Source organism: Bos taurus, chromosome 4 (genome assembly GCF_002263795.3).
Source record: "Bos taurus isolate L1 Dominette 01449 registration number 42190680 breed Hereford chromosome 4, ARS-UCD2.0, whole genome shotgun sequence".
Classification (NCBI taxonomy): Eukaryota; Metazoa; Chordata; class Mammalia; order Artiodactyla; family Bovidae; genus Bos; species Bos taurus.
In genome coordinates, this window is record NC_037331.1 from 118,100,751 (window position 1) to 118,117,217 (window position 16,467).

A 16,467-nucleotide genomic window follows, 5' to 3' on the forward strand; every position below is an offset into this window, starting at 1 on the left:
TTTAAAATCCTGTTTTGTTAAAAATGCTATTGTTCAGTTGCTCAGTTGTGTCCAACTCTTTGCAACCCCATGGCCTGCAGCACACCAGGCTTCCCTGTCTTTCACCGTCTCCTGGAGTTTGCTCAAAAACATGGCCATTGAGTCGGTGATGCCATCCAACCATCTCATCCTCTGTTGCCCCCTCTTCTCCTGCCCTCAAACTTTCCAGCATCAGGGTCTTTTCCAGATGAAAAAGAGAAGACACAGACTGGGAGAAAACTTTTGCAAAATTCATATCTGATAATGGACTTGTATTCAAAATATACAAAGAACTTTTACCACTCAACATAAGAAGGTATCTTAATTTTTTAATGGGCAAAAAATCTAAACAGACACCTCACCAAAGTAAATACATAGACAGCAAATAAAGATATTGAAGATGTTCAGAATTGCATGTCATAAGGAAACTACAAATTAAAACAAAAATGAGATGCCATTACACACTTATTAAAATGCCTAAACTCCAAATAACTTACCATATCAAGTACTGATAAGGATGTGGAGCTAGTGAGGATTCAAAAAGTACACTTCGGAAGACTGGCAGCTTCTTACAAAGCTAAGCATGGTCTTCTTATAATCCAGCAATCCGAATGAGTTGAAAACTTATGTCTACACAGAAGCTTGTACACAAATGTTTACAACAGCTTTATTCATAATCACTGGAACTACCAAAGCGTCCTTCAGGAGATGAGTGGCAAACAAACTATGGTCCGTCAGACAGTGGCGTATGCTCAGCAGGAAAAAGAAATGAGGCATCAAACATAGAAAGACACGAAGGAAACCCACATGTGTGTTGCTAGGTTAAAGAAGCCAGTCTGAAGAGGCTGCACGCTGCATGAATCCAGCGCTATGAAGTTCTGGAAAAGGCAAAACGACAGACAGTCCAAAGATCAGTGGTCGCCTGTTATTAGCATCCTGCATTTATATGCTGCATTTGTCCCCAACGACCAACCAGTGTTGATACATTCTGATTAGCTAAAGTGCATAGTTTTAAGAATTCACATCTCTTTTTGCATAGCTGTAAAGTTTTTCACAACTGCACCACATCATGTCCACGATTACAGTATCACTCAAAGAATTTCATTACCGTAAAAATATCTCCCTCCCTGCTTTGTACTGGCTGTCATTTTGCCTTTTCCAGAATTTCAAGATTTTTAAGGTTTTATGGTTTACGAATTCTTAAAACTACACACTTTAGCTAATCAGAATGTATCAACATTGGTTGGTCATTTGGGACAAATGCAGCATACAAATGCAAGATATTAATAATGGGAAACTGTAAAGAAATGCTTTGTATTATATGCTTAATTTGTCTATAAATTTCATTAAATAAATAAAATTTATTAATTAAAAAAAAGTATCTGGATTTGATCAGGATTGAGTCCGCATTGAATATATCAAAGCATCAGCTGATTCAACTTTCAGAGAAACTGTGCTGTCGACGCAGTGGTTAGAAACCAGCACGCATTTCTCCTCCAGGCTACTGTGGAGTTTACACTAGAAATCTGGCATTTGTAATGCTTTTAATGGGCTTCCCTGGTGGCTCAGATGGTAAAGAATCTGCCTGCAATGCGGATGATCTGGGTTCGATCCCTGGGTTGGGAAGATCCCCTGGAGAAGGGAAACGCTACCCATTCCAGTATTCTGGCCTGGAGAATTCCATGGACTGTCTGGTCCATGGGGTTCAAAGAGTCAGACACAACTGAGCGACTTTCACTTCACTTCATTAGGGCAGAAAAATCACAGATGTCTGAGCAGAGTCGGTACTTGCAAACTCCCGTGAGTAAGCATAGTTGTCCTTGAACGGTTTGTAAAGAGTCTGGTGCAGGAGAATCACAGAGCAGCGGGCGTGAATGTCTTCATCATCTCAGCCACTGCACGGTAACAGGACACTCCTCTTCCCCAAAGTGACAAATCAATTCTAAATATATTGGATTCAACAACGGAGAATGAATTTGCTCCATTTTCTGTTCAGAAACAAGTTTTTAAAGGAGCTCTTTGGCTATGCGAGTGGCTTTAAATTATAGGCAAGGTGCTGAAACACGGCGACCCCTCTCCCACCCCCACCCGCCCCAGCGTAGGAGATCTTGTCACGAGTGTCTCTCACTATTTAACATTAACAGGAATGATGCAATCACTGTATTCTTGTCACAGATACAAAAATACAGATATGCCTTTGGCCAGAAGGGATGAACTAACTCAACCTAAGCTCTTTTTCATTTCTTTATTACAAACAAAACAAAACTCTTGTATAATCTCTAGGAAAAAGAGTATTTTAGAAAGTTCCCCCACTGGTGTAACTGAGCCTTTACAGGATAGCTGCCGCAGGACTCGGAGAGATCGCAAAATTTCCAACAATTGCTGGGCCTCACATATTGCAAAATACAGGAAGTGAGATAAGAATTAGTAATAAACCTAGAAATACTAGTAGAAAGTTAAAGGCAATACTAAAGATTCAGAGAAATATATTGAAGGGAAGGCATTTTTGGTGACGGTTAAAATTGAAAGCTATCCATAAGTTAAAGGCGGGTTCTGCGCCATTGTTCTTCACTCTGCAGGTTTATTTTCAGCATTTAGGACAGCGCTAAGAGAGGCCGGAAATGGCAACCCACTCCAGTGTTCTTGCCTGGAGAATCCCAGGGACGGGGGAGCCTGGTGGGCTGCCGTCTATGGGGCTGCACAGAGTCGGACACGACTGAAGCGACTTAGCAGCAGCAAGAGAGGCCAGAGGGGAATATGCATCAAGTGGGACTAAGATATTCTGCAGGCAACAAGAGAGAAAGGTGAGAGCACTACCATTAAATACGCGAGGGTGAGGAGGAGGTTAAACTAGGAAGAACCACTCTGATCCTGCCTAGTGCCCATCAGCACAGAGTCCGCAGCCTTGGCAGACGGGCAGACTTCATCTGTGTGGAGCAAACGTACTGAGAGCCCAGGCTCTCCCACCACTAGAGTCCAACAGCTGGTCTGCAGTCACAGGGGAAAAGCCTCATTCTCAACCAGGAGACAAAGCCCAAATGCCAACTGTCGTAGCTGGATATTTCCCTGTGTGGCAGAGAAGAACACGCCTGACTCCACACCACTCTCACCTCTGTGCTCAGTCACGCTGGCTCTGCACGTCTGTAAAAGGACATTGACTACAGCCTGAAATATACACGGGGCCCTTTGTCAATGCTCTGCCTCCCAGGCTTGACCTTTCCATTTAAGGAGAGATAAAAATGTGCAGGGCAGAAAATACCAATTATCTTGCTGGAGATTCAAAGGAACATTGTGAACAAAGGATTCTGGCACCAAGAAGAATGCAACAAGCCCCTCCTCTTTGGGTTAAAAACTAAGAAGCCTCAATGCTAGTTTGGGTAAAATGGTTTTCTGGGACACTAGTCCGCCATCTTGTCTGTCTGTTGGCTTCCCAGATAAAGTCACTATCCCCTTGACCCAACAACTGGTCTGTGGATTTATCTGACTGTCAGGCTGTGAGCAGTACACGCTTGGACTCGGGAATACCTGCATTGCTCCTACACGGACAAAATATAGTATATGATTCCCCCATCATGTAAATGCTTCCCATCAAAGAGCCAGCCCTTCCCGTCCTTGGCTGCCCATCCTTTGAGGTGTGTGGGCAGCATCACCCCTCTCTTCACAGCGTTTATGCCCGGATCTCTGAACTACAGCCCCACACACAGGAGGCTTCCTTCTTCGGTGCGTGGAGAACAGAGCACAGCGAACTCACTGCAGGCACATCCGCGTCTTCTCTCCGCATCTAAGCGGAGCAACCAGCCTCAGCCTGTCCTCTCCACCCGCATCTCATCTCCTCCCCAGTGTCTTCGCCTCAGACCGTTCCCAGAACATCCAGTTCATGCTTCTGAAATTCTAAGACATTAATAACGCAAGTGGAAGCAGAGGGGGTAGGGCGTCCCCAGAGAAAGAGAACCAGACACGGCTTTCTAGACATGAGAGAAGCCATTTTTGGTCTAAGTCATTTTGAGATCTAAGCCTGGCCACAGTGCTTGCCCTTGAATAGGTCTCAGTCATTAATGACATTACAGCAAATGAAGAAATGCAGAACCAAAGAAGATGCAATCAATAAACAATAGCTCACCAATAGAACAGAGTCCGAGTTCCCCCTAAAGGGGTGGAGGTAACAATCTGATACAGCCACTGATGTTCAGGTGCTCAGTCACGTCTGACTCTCTGCACCCCACGGACTGTAGCCCCCCTGGCTCCTCTGTCCATGGGATTCTCCAGGCAAGAATACTGGAGTCAGCTGCCATTTACAACATTGAGTCCTGCAGGAATTAAGGCCCGCCCCCGCCCCCAAGTACAGAATAGAATGATGATGTTGACCCTTTAAGACCAAGACTTTGATAAACTAAAATTTGGACTCTGTTGACCTTCACCCCAATGAAATGCTGAATTCTCCTCTGCTCAGGCCCCTTTACGAATGTGCATGTGAAGTGAAAGTCGCTCAGTCGTGTCCGACTCTTTGCAACCCCATGGGCTATACAGTCCAAGGGATTCCCCGGGCCAGCACACTGCAGTGGGCAGCCTTGCTCTTCTCCAGGGAATCTTCCCAACCCAGGGATTGAACCCAGGTTTCCCGCATTGCAGGCAGATTCTTTACCAGCTGAGCCACCAGGGAAGCCAAATTCATGAATGTGAATGTACCATAGCTTAAAACTTCCCCAACTTGGCTGTTCTGAGAGCCAAGAGATCTACTTGCACTTGCTGCAAGTAACCGTTCCTTCCTTCTCCCTCTCTTTGGCTTGGTTGTGTCTTTTGGCTCAACATCCACCAAAAAGTGAACCTGGTTTTCAGGTGACAGGAGTGCTTATATAAAGGGCGTTGGACAACACCGCAGAGAACGTGTTCAGGGGGTTCAAAGGATGCAAACAGTTTACATAAGGTGATTTTTAAGCCCATCTTTACACAAACAAAGACACTAGAAGCCTAACAAACTATAAATCACTGATAAGAGGTTTCTCAGAGTGAGGCAGGTGGATTATACGTGTTATTGAACCTTTCTCATCCACAAATGTTGCATTTTGAAGATGAATACAAGACTGTATCTGAAGGAGAGGTGAGATATGTGGTCCTCATAACGTCTTCAAATATCAACCACATCAGCTATGCTTTTTGTCAAGAATTACAAAGTAACAATTGCAAGGCTAAATTTTTAAGCAAGTTCAGTTCAGTTCAGTCGCTCAGTCATGTCCGACTCTTTGCGACCCCATGAATCGCAGCACACCAGGCCTCCCTGTCCATCACCAACTCCCGGAGTTAAGTCCATCGAGTCAGTGATGCCATCCAGCCATCTCATCCTCTGTCGTCCCCTTCTCCTCCTGCCCCCAATCCCTCCCAGCATCAGAGTCTTTTCCAATGCATCAACTCTTCCCATGAGGTGGCCAAAGTACTGGAATTTCAGCTTCAGCATCATTCCTTCCAAAGAAATCCCAGGGCTGATCTCCTTCAGAATGGACTGGTTGGATCTCCTTGCAGTCCAAGGGACTCTCAAGAGTCTTCTCCAACACCACAGTTCAAAAGCATCAATTCTTCGGCGCTCAGCCTTCTTCACAGTCCAACTCTCACATCCACACATGACCACAGGAAAAACCATAGCCTTGACTAGACGGACCTTTGTTGGCAAAGTAATGTCTTTGCTTTTGAATATGCTATCTAGGTTGGTCATAACTTTCCTTCCAAGGAATAAGCGTCTTTTAATTTCATGGCTGCAGTCAGATGTTCTATGTCACTAAGAAGAAAGACCCATTTCCTTAGGATAGAAAACACACAGATAGTAAAACAGTCCTGAAAGCTGAAACACTTGGACGGAGTGAAGGAATTTTTTAAAATGGGAATTTTCCTTAGATGTTGAAGTTTAAAAAGAACAAATACCTTAAAATTTATATAAAGATTACTGCTGCTGCTGCTAAGTCGCTTCAGTCATGTTGGACTCTGTGCAACCCCATAGATGGCAACCCACCAGGCTCCCCCATCCCTGGGATTCTCCAAGCAAGAACACTGGACTGGGTTGCCATTTCCTTCTCCATTGCATGCAAGTGAAAATTGAAAGTGAAGTCATGTCCGACTCATCGTGACCCCATGGACTGCAGCCTACCAGGCTCCTCCGTCCATGGGATTTTCCAGGCAAGAGTGGGTTGCCATTGCCTTCTCCGGATATAAAGCTTAGCAGGCACTGTACTAAGAAGTTCACATACATATGCTGATCTAGCCTTATCCATACAAGCATGGGATTCTCCAGGCAAGAATACTGGGTGGGCTGTCACGCCCTCCTCCAGAGGATCTTACAACCCGGGATGGAGCCCATGGCGCTTACACCTCCTGCGTTGGAAGGCGGGTCCTCGCCGCTAGTGCCCCTGGGAAGCTCTGTTTTAACCTCACCGGAGCCCTAAAGTGGCAACAGTCAACTATTTATCATCGGAATCCTTCCCGTTACGAGTAACAGAAAACCAGACCTCAACTGCCTGAAGCTTAAAGGCAAGTTATTCACTCAGGCTAACTGGAAAGACTCAGAGTTGGGTTAAAGCCCCTGCAGGACTTAAACTACCGCACCAGGGCTTGGACTCTGTCCAAATCTACGGCACTCAATCTCCTTCTGAGGTTCGGGACAGCCCCCAACAGCTTCCGGCTCTCACCTTGTGAGAAGACAGCCAGCACAGCCGCAGCTTCACATCTTTCCTCGTTCCTGCACTCAGCAGGAAGAATAAAGGAATTTTCCCGTTGCTCCCACAAGTAGACAGAGTCCATCTGATCGGACCCGCTCCATATTGTGCTCGTGCCAATTGTAAGTCACTGTGGCCAGGACACCAAGACTTTTTGCTGAGCTGAGGCTGGTCGTATGCTCCATCCCAGGACGCCTGATGGAGCAGGGCTCATGGATGCTGAGGGGAGGAATAAGAAATGCCCCCTTTATGTACAGAACCCAAAAGTAAGACCTACCTGACTGATCCCAAAGCTCTGGTGCGCTCTCCTCTGTGCTGGAGGGACACTCCAGTCACAGAACAAAAGATTCTCAGACCAGTGACCCTGCCTTGTCTCCGAGCCCCATCACCAATTGGAACGTCAATCAAGGTTACAGTGTTTGTTGGAAAAGCTTCCAATAGTATGTGAAGATTAATAAAATTCACTTCATTAAGAATTTAATTTGGCTTTACCTAAAAATTTTAGCTGTTTTTAGTCAGTTTCTACAAGCTTCCAAACAAGACTGGCCACCTTACAAAATTTAATTCCACTAGGAAAGAAATCACTACAGATGGTGACTGCAGCCATGAAATTAAAAGACGCTTACTCCTTGGAAGGAAAGTTATGACCAACCTAGATAGCATATTCAAAAGCAGAGACATTACTTTGCCAACAAAGGTTCGTCTAGTCAAGGCTATCGGAGAAGGCAATGGCACCCCACTTCAGTACTCTTGCCTGGAAAATCCCATGGACAGAGGAGCCTGGTAGGCTATAGTCCATGGGGTTGATAACAGTCAGACACGACTGAGCGACTTCACTTTCACTTTTCACTTTCCTGCATTGGAGACGGAAATGGCAACCCACTCCAGTGTTCTTGCCTGGAGAGTCCCAGGGACGGGGGAGCCTGGTGGGCTGCCGTCTATGGGGCCGCACAGAGTCGGACACGACTGAAGCCACTTAGCAGCAGCAGCAGCAGCAGTCAAGGCTATGGTTTTTCCTGTGGTCATGTATGGATGTGAGAGTTGGACTGTGAGGAAGGCTGAGCACCGAAGAATTGATGCTTTTGAACTGTGGTGTTGGAGAAGACTCTTGAGAGTCCCTTGGACTGCAAGGAGATCCAACCAGTCCATTCTGAAGGAGATCAGCCCTGGGATTTCTTTGGAAGGAATGATGCTGAAGCTGAAATTCCAGTACTTTGGCCACCTCATGGGAAGAGTTGATGCATTGGAAAAGACTCTGATGCTGGGAGGGATTGGGGGCAGGAGGAGAAGGGGACGACAGAGGATGAGATGGCTGGATGGCATCACTGACTCGATGGACTTAACTCCGGGAGTTGGTGATGGACAGGGAGGCCTGGTGTGCTGCGATTCATGGGGTCGCAGAGAGTCGGACACGACTGAGCGACTGATCTGAACTGAGGGAAAAAAATCTTCAATGAAGCTTCTAATTGCCTTGTTTCATCAATATAATACCATTCATTCCCATGTTACGTCACTAACGTGGCCTTCAACAATCAACGATCTATTTCCAACCAACTTGGTAAGTTCTTTAGACCTCGCTTTCAGAGGAGTGGAGAAAAAAGGGACTATTTGCATTTTGTATGTTGTCTCTGTACTTTCAGCTGAACTTCATTTGAATGAAAGTTGAAATAGTACAACTGAGTCAGTGTCTCAAGAAGCTTCTGTTGGTCTCCGGGTTGGGCCAGAGTGCGGCGTTAAGTACTGGATCCAAGCTCACCTCTAACGACTAAAAAGCCAAAGACATGTACGACACAGTGGTTTTCGGACTCTGGACAACGGGTAGTGCGTGATGTGATGCTTAGAGAAGGGAAACCAGGGGGACCCAGGCGAGTCCAAGCCACAACCGAGGCAAGACGGCGGCCCGGCGGCCCGGGGCCGGCGGGCTCCAGGAACCGCGCGGGGCGCGTGGGGAGAGAGCCGCGGAGAGAGCGCCCCGGGCCCGGCCGCACGCTAGCCCGTCCCTCGCGACCCCACGCCCCGCGCTCCGCCCGCACGCCTGCGCGCGCGCCGCGCCCCCGAGCGAGGGCCGGGCGAGCGAGCACGCGCGGCGCGGCCTGTGCAGCGCGCGGCCGACGAGCGCGCGCGGTAAGAAAGCCCCGCCGGGTCATAGTGGGCGCCCGGCAGGGCCGGCAAGCATGCGCGATGCGGCGGCAAGAGGGGCGGGACCGGCGAGCATGCGCAGTGTGGCAGAGCCGCGGCGGGCCTCCGGAAAGCGGCTCCCGGCCCCGGGAGGCAAGGGGCTGATGAGCATGCGCACTGGTGCTAGCCTGGCGCGACGGTGGTTGCTAGGCAACGGCGAGCCGCGTCGGTGGAGGGCTCCGGCCGCTGTGGGCGTTGCGGTGGGCGTTGCGGCAGGCGGGGTGGATTGCGCTGCAGATGTGGTCTCCGGTAGGGAACGCGGGAAGGAAAGGAAGGGGACGCCCTGCGAGCGAAAGCGGTCGGCACTGTCCCCAGGACAGCCCACCTGCTCCGCGGCCATCCCTTGGGAGGGCCTGAAGGGTCAATGCTTGAGAATCCGTTACTGAAACCCTTCACGTGTACAGTTGACCCTTGCACTCAGAGTGAACTGCTGATTCCTCCCGTGTGCTGTGCGCGGATGTTCTTCAATAAATAACGTGCTATAGCGCCGTATCCTCCCTGGAGGAGGACGGGAGGTGGGGGGGCGGGGGGGGGGGGCTCCTGGGGCTTGAGCGTCCTGGGGACTTGGTCAAACTACTGGTACCCAGGGACCCGAGGACGTCATTTTACATATGTCTCTGTGCTTCTGGCCAACCTAGGTGCAGTCTCATCAAAAACGTAAAACAAGGGATTCCTAAGTTATAAAACGTAATAAGACAGTGTCCAATTGTCTTTTAAAACTTGGGTTTCTCTTGTATGCCTGTGTTTTTAACTAGCGTGTCTATAAATTAGCTTAAAGTCACTTAGACAAATTGGTAACTAATTACTTTGGCACCACAGTAGTGGTTTTTTGTTACCAAGTCCTACATCTTTTAACTAATTGTTAACAATGGAATTTACAAAGAAAGAATATTCCTATTAATTTTAGCTCTAAATACTGGGTAAGGATTAACTTTCTAGCCCTACCATTGCCACAGACTAATTATATAATTTTGGAGGAGTCAGTAATCTCCGGATGCGTTTTCTCATTTTAAAATGAAGTTAGTGTGTGTGCGTGCACGCACGTGCGAGCTCAGTTGCGTCCGACTCTTTGCGACCCAAAATGAAGTTGGACTATACCTCAAAAAAATGAAATTGGACTAAATACTTGAAAATAGTTTCTAATACTGAAATTTAATGACACTATAGGACTTACAAGGGGCACCGTTTTTAAAAGCTCTTATCCTGATGTTAATCACAATGGCTTACACGAGATAAAACTGTCAACTGCAGATGGTTAGCTGTGATTATTGAACAATTTTTAGGATGATGTAAATTGTACTCTGCCAGGTTGTGGGCGTTTTGAAAGTAGAAGATTCTGGTAGTGATCTTTCAGCATTTTAAATGTCTTCTGCCATTTCTCCAGCCTAGACTGCTGTGATGAAACATTGGAAGGAAACTTCGTTCATGCTTCTCTTGAAGCCGGAATGTAAGGGGAATGAGGTTGCCATGGAAACGGTCACCTCACTTCTAGGGGATCTTGGCAGCAGCTAAGCCCTGACTTTTCTCATTCTACATTTCTTTTTGGACACTCTCTCCTTAGGAAGTTCATACTGTGGGACTAACTGGATGTAGGTGTCCATCCTGAGACACACATGAGGGATTACTTCCTTTCTCCTCTTACAGTCAGGCCCTCAATACTGGTCCCTAGATGACTTCAACAGGGTACTGTCTCTCCCCACCCCAGTGTATTTTGGCGTCTTGTCTTCTCAGATGATAAAGAATCATAAGATATACCCTTGTCTAAAAACTGACAGGGTCAACTCCGAATTCTTCCTCCAGCTTTGAAGGGAATTGGGCTGTGTCATTTAATCCTGACAGTCTTGCATGGAAAGTGCTGTGCGTGTGTCTTGAGATGGGAAAGCAGACTCAGATATGCTATGTATTTTGCAAACAGAGCAAGACTGGAACCTGGCTCACATTCTGTAGTCTGTACCCTTAGTGGGGGTAAGTCACAGAGCGCTCCTCCTCCATCCCAGGGCATCCACTGTTCCCTTCTCCTCTGAAACGCAAACCTCTGCTGAGTTCTGGAATGCCTTTGCTTTCCTCATGCTTTGAGCAGCATGTTCATCGCCCACTCTTTGTCCTTCAAATCCCAGGTTTAGTATTATCTCTTTAAGAGGCTTCCCCGAAGTCTCAGATGGTAAAGATTCTGCAATGCAGGAGACCCACGTTCGATCCCTGGATCAGGAAGATCCCCTGGAGAAGGAAATGGCAACCCACTTGAGTATTCAAGCCTGGGAAATCCCATGATCAGAGGAGCCTGGCGGGCTACAGTCCATGGGGTTGCAAAAAGTCACAGCAACTAACACTTTGACTTTTCAAGAAGCATTTTGCTTACATTCTCTGATCTTTTAGTCTGAAATTTTGTTGTATTCACACATGATATCACTATATTTAGCAATGGATTGTTCTCGGTCACATTAATATGTTTCCCCCAACTCACTGGAGAACTGCTTGAGGACAGGGCCTGATCCAGATGCAACTGGCTTGAATTCCTCCAAGACCATACCTCGGAGCGTGGGCTGTGGTGGTAGGCGGTCCTGTCCTTCACCATCGGTTAGACCCTCAATTGATCTCTTCCCCATAAACTTCACCAGATGTTTTATGCACACTCTAACTTTGACTTTCTGTTGACTTTTTTACAGTGGAAGAATTAAAGGACTGGGATATGAAATGATGATATACTTTGATATAGCTAAGCAACAGCTTCTCCTGAATCAGCATGTTAAGAAATAAGGTACACAATCCTGTTTAAAACACATTGTTTTACTCATGAATATGTTTTAACTCAGCTATTTGACCGTATAAAAATGGTTTGCAAACCTTGCATCAGTGAGGCACTGCCAGCTGTAGTGCTTGGTGCTAGCATTTCTTAGCTGCAGAGCAATTTTATTTTGTATAAGTTTTCACCAAAGAAACATGCACTTAAATGCAAGGTTCTCTGTAGTATAAAAGAAACAAGCTTTGCCTAATCTAATTATAGTGAAACAATGTGCTCGGGCATGCACAGCTTTTATAGGTCAGAATGTATTTATTCTTGTTATGATTAAGGCCTTAGTAATTAAGTGAAAAGATGTTACTGTGTCCTTAACATAAATGAGACTGGCCTTTGGTCCCCCGACTTGGGTAGCGATCCATGCAGCATTCTTTACTACTGGATCTGGTCTGGTATGCCATCAAGGTTGAGTATTAAAGTGTAAGCTTTCTTGTAAATGGGCCATTAGATAATGTAACCAAAAGGCTTTTTTCCTGCTTTTAGGGTCATTCCTCTAAACAGGATAACTTAGCAGTCACTGCAGTGGCTTTACAAGATCACATTGTACATGATCTTCAACTTCAAAGTCTTTCAGTAGCAGATTATTCTAAGACAAGGGTACAAAAGACAGGGAACAGATCCACGTCTCTGAAAAGAAATGCAAAGGCAGCAACAGATACTGGACTGAAGAAAACCACACAAGGTGGCCCTAAAGCGGAAGATCCAGAAAAAGAATATGTTCTGGATCCAAAGCCACCACCATTAACTTTAGGTAAGCTGATCTCATCACTCTTATTTTGACTTACTAGAGCTAAAGAATCTAGTTGAGATGAATAGTACCATTTTCTCTGATACAGAAATTATTTTAATTTATAATCTTACAGAAAGATATGTGTGTACTAAAGTTTAAAAACAGTGGTGGAAAAAAAAAATAAAAACAGTGGTGGGGACAGTTTGAGCAAAAATTAAAGATAGTAATGATAAATGAAAGTTGCTGGGTCGTGTCTGACTCTTTGTGACCCCATGGACTAAACAATCCATGGAATTCTCCAGGCCAGAATACTGGAGTGGGTAGCCTTTCCCTTCTCCAGGGGATCTTCCCAACCCGGGATCAAACCCAGGTCTCCCGCATTGCAAGTGGATTCTCTACCAGCTGAGCCACAAGGGAAGCCCAGTAATGATAAGTAGAGCAAGAATAAGTAAGAGGACAATAAAGTAAATATCTGTTAATCTACAGTGATAGAAATAAATCATTGAATAAATAATAGGAAAGGCTCTTTCTTACAGTCGATTAACAGCTATTAAATATAGTAGATAGGGGCTAGAAATAGGAAATGACCATCTGGCCAAGACCATAATGACAAAAAGCAGCCACATCACTTTGCCGACAAAGGTCCGTATAGTCAAAGCTATGGTTCTTCCAGCAGTCATGTACAGATGTGAGAGGTGGACCATAAAGAAGGCGGCAGCCAAAGAATTGGTGCTTTCAAACTGTTTTTCTGGAGAAGACTCTCGAGAGTCCTTTGGACTTCAAGGAGATCAAACCAGTCAGTCCTAAAGGAAATCAACCCTGAATACTCATCGGAAGGACTAACGTGAAGCTCCAATACTTTGGCCACCTGATGTAAAGAGTCGACTCATTAGAAAAGACCCTGATGCTGGGAAAGATTGAGGACAGGAAGAGAAGGGGACAACAGAAGATGAGATGGTTGAATGGCAACACCGACTCAATGGGAGAAAGTGAAGGACAGGAAAGCCTGGTGTGCTGCAGTCCACGCAGTCACAAAGAGTCCGACGTGACTTAATGACTGAACAACAAGCACAGAGATGACAGTGGTACCCGGATGCTGGAACCAGCAGGGAGTGGTGCTGAGACTCGGACCTGGGCGCAGCCTCAGAGCGTCGCCCCAGGGCTGTACTCACTGCACAGAGAAAGCGGCGGCACCTTTACCGCGTGAGGAAGTCTGGGGCCAGGCTCTCAGAAGGGCGCAGGCCCCTCCCAGACACTCCTGCCAGAGAAGCATCTCTCAGTCTGCTCTGAGGACGCATCAGTTGGCCCACAAGGAGGGTCCTGCCCGGGCTCCACAGAAGCGTCAAGAGAAGCAAAGACCGAGGTGCCAGGCCAGGTCCTGAGGGGCCCAAGGGGCAGCCAGCTGAGCACATGTGCAATTGGGGCAGAGCAGACGGGCTTCAGTGAGACTAGGAGGACGCCCAGTGGGGCAGACAGATGAATCAACAGCGCTGGATCAACAGGCCGAGCTGAATGGGACCACGCGCTCAGGTCCCGTGACACATTAGCATCTGGGGAGGCCCAGGGCAAGGCGCGTGAGGCTCCTTTACACGGCTTTACAGTGTTAACAGACAAGTGCAAGCTATTGTAAGCTGCAAACCTAGGAACAGAAAAGGTTTTATTTATTTATTTTCATTTTTTGCAAGGGAGGGCAGATCCAGCCATGCACCTAGGAGGAGGCTGGTGAACATCAGCCAGCTTCCACCATAGATTCACAGGGTTAAGAGGATTTGTCCCTGCAGTTCCCTCATAGCTTGTTGGTAAATCATCTGCCTGCGATGCAGGAGGCCCAGGTTCGATTCCTGGGTCAGGAAGATCCCCTGGAGAAGAAAATGACAACCCACTCCAGTACTCTTGCCTGGAGAATCCCGTGGATGGAGGAGCCTGGCAGGCTACAGTCCACAGGGTCGCAAAGAGTCGGACACGACTGAGCGACTTCACCACCACCACCAAAGAACAGGATGTTCTTGACGGAGACAGAGGCACACGAAGGGCTCTGAAGCAAGGCAGCTCGGGTGCCTCAGTTGCTGAAAGGAGAGTGAGCTGCGGCCTGGTGAGCGAGGGTAGGGCAGAAGGGGAGACTGGGGAGAAACCGGGAGGGGCCGACTGGGAGGGGGGTTGTGGTTAGAACTTCTGTTGTGATGAAATATGTCAAGTTCACCACTGCAGCCATGTTAAGCGTGTCGTTCAGTGGCGGTAAGTGCGCTCCCGCTGCCCAGCGGTCATCGCTGCTGTCCATCTCCACAATGCCTTCATCCCCCCAGACTCTGCCCACTTACACACTCCCAGCCCCTCTCCCCACCTTGGCAACCACGAGTTTCCTCTCTGTCTCTCAGAATCCGACCACTTTGGCTCAGTCATTTAATATCTGTCCTTTTGTGTCTGGCCTATTGCTCTCAGCGTAACGTCTTCAGGGTTCTTCGTTCTGGCAGTTGCAGCACTATCAGAACCTCCTCCTCGTTTAGGCCCACACACGACCCGCTTGCCGGCATGCAGCACGTCTGTCCATTCCGTCGGTGGGCGCTTGAGTTGTTTCCTGTTTCAGTTACCATGTATGGTGCTGCCAGGAAGCTTTTTGTACAAATACCTGTTTGAGTCTCCACTTTCCATTCTTTGGGGCATGTGCCAAGAAGAGGAATTGCTGGACCGTGTGGTAATTCTATATTTAATTTTTTGAGGACCGCCATAAAATTTTTTAAATGATGCTGGGCCTGGAGAGGAGGTTTGCTGGGGACCTGGTGGCGGAGCTACAGGAAAAGCAACTACTAAAAGGTTCACCCGAGCACTTCTTTGTTGCTGGGATGGACAAATATTTCCCACCAGTTTCTGGTGGTCCCTGAGTGTCCTACCCCCTTATTGGGAAGAGATATACTCAGTGAACTGGGGACCACCCTTGTGATGGGAAGTTTTTCAGCCCCCAGAGCTCTACAGCTCCTGGTCACTACTGAAGAACCCGTTACACCTTCAATAGAGAGGGACCAAAAACTATGGGAAGACAAAATTAACCCCCAGGTGTGGGACCAGGGGATTCCTGGACGAGCCCACCAAGCTGAACCGGTCACCATTGTCCTCCGAGATCCCACTCGGTTTCCTAACCGGAAACAATATCCTCTCAAAAGAGAGGCTCGGGAGGGACTACAGCCTTTAATAAATAAATTCCTCGCTTGTGGGCTATTGGTCCCCACCAGTTCGCCATATAACACCCCAATCCTCTCAGTAAAGAAAAAAGACGGAACCTGGCGAATGGTTCAAGGTCTCCGGATCATAAATGAAGCTGTAGTCCCCCTCCATCCCACAGTACCCAATCCCTATGTAATCTTGGGAGAAATCCCACCCAGTGCCAAGTGGTTTACAGTCTTGGATCTCAAAGATGCATTTTTTTGCTTACCACTGGCTAAAGAATCCCAATACCTTTTTATCTTTGAGTGGGAGGCCCCAGGAGAAAAACACCAACAGATGGCTTGGACAGTATTACCTCAGGGGTTCAGAGATAGCCACCACCTGTTTGGACAAGCCCTTAGCCGGGATCTCCTAGATCTGGACCTGGGACCTAATGGGAAAATATTACAATACGTAGATGACCTACTAATCTGCTCTGCAGATGAGAAAAGCGCCCAACAACATGCAATTCAGGTTCTAAACTTTTTGGCAGAAAGGGGATATAAAGTCTCCTGTGCTAAGGCACAGATGGTCGAGACAAAGGTCACTTACCTGGGAGTTCAGATTACACACGGGTCCAGGAGGCTGTCCTCTGATCAGGTACAGTAGCCCTCCCCCACGACTCGAAAACAATTGCGAGCTTTCCTGGGGCTAACTGGTTATTGTAGAATCTGGATACCCAACTAGGGTCTAATTTCCCAGCACTTATATGAAAGCTTAAAGGGACGAGATGATTCAATCCCACTGATGTGGGGAACTCCTCAAAAGGAGGCAGAGGCTACACTAAAACAGGCCTTAACTCAGGCACCTGCCTTGAGGTTGCCAGACCCAGAAAAAGCAGTCCA

General features: G+C 47.3%; 1 protein-coding gene across 6 annotated transcripts in view; it reads left to right on the plus strand.

Annotated features, from left to right (window-relative positions):
• The first annotated feature begins 8,703 nt into the window (after window positions 1-8,703).
• RNF32 (ring finger protein 32) overlaps window positions 8,704-16,467 on the plus strand; it is a 39,470-nt gene continuing 31,706 nt past the window's right edge. For 4 of the 6 annotated variants that reach the window (XM_024990691.2, XM_024990692.2, XM_059885600.1 and 1 more), the window contains exons 1-3: window positions 9,060-9,146; window positions 11,564-11,655; window positions 12,178-12,445. In XM_024990691.2, the coding sequence (XP_024846459.1) occupies window positions 11,641-11,655; window positions 12,178-12,445 (283 nt within the window). In that variant the 5' untranslated portion in view covers window positions 9,060-9,146; window positions 11,564-11,640. 6 annotated transcript variants of the gene reach the window in all.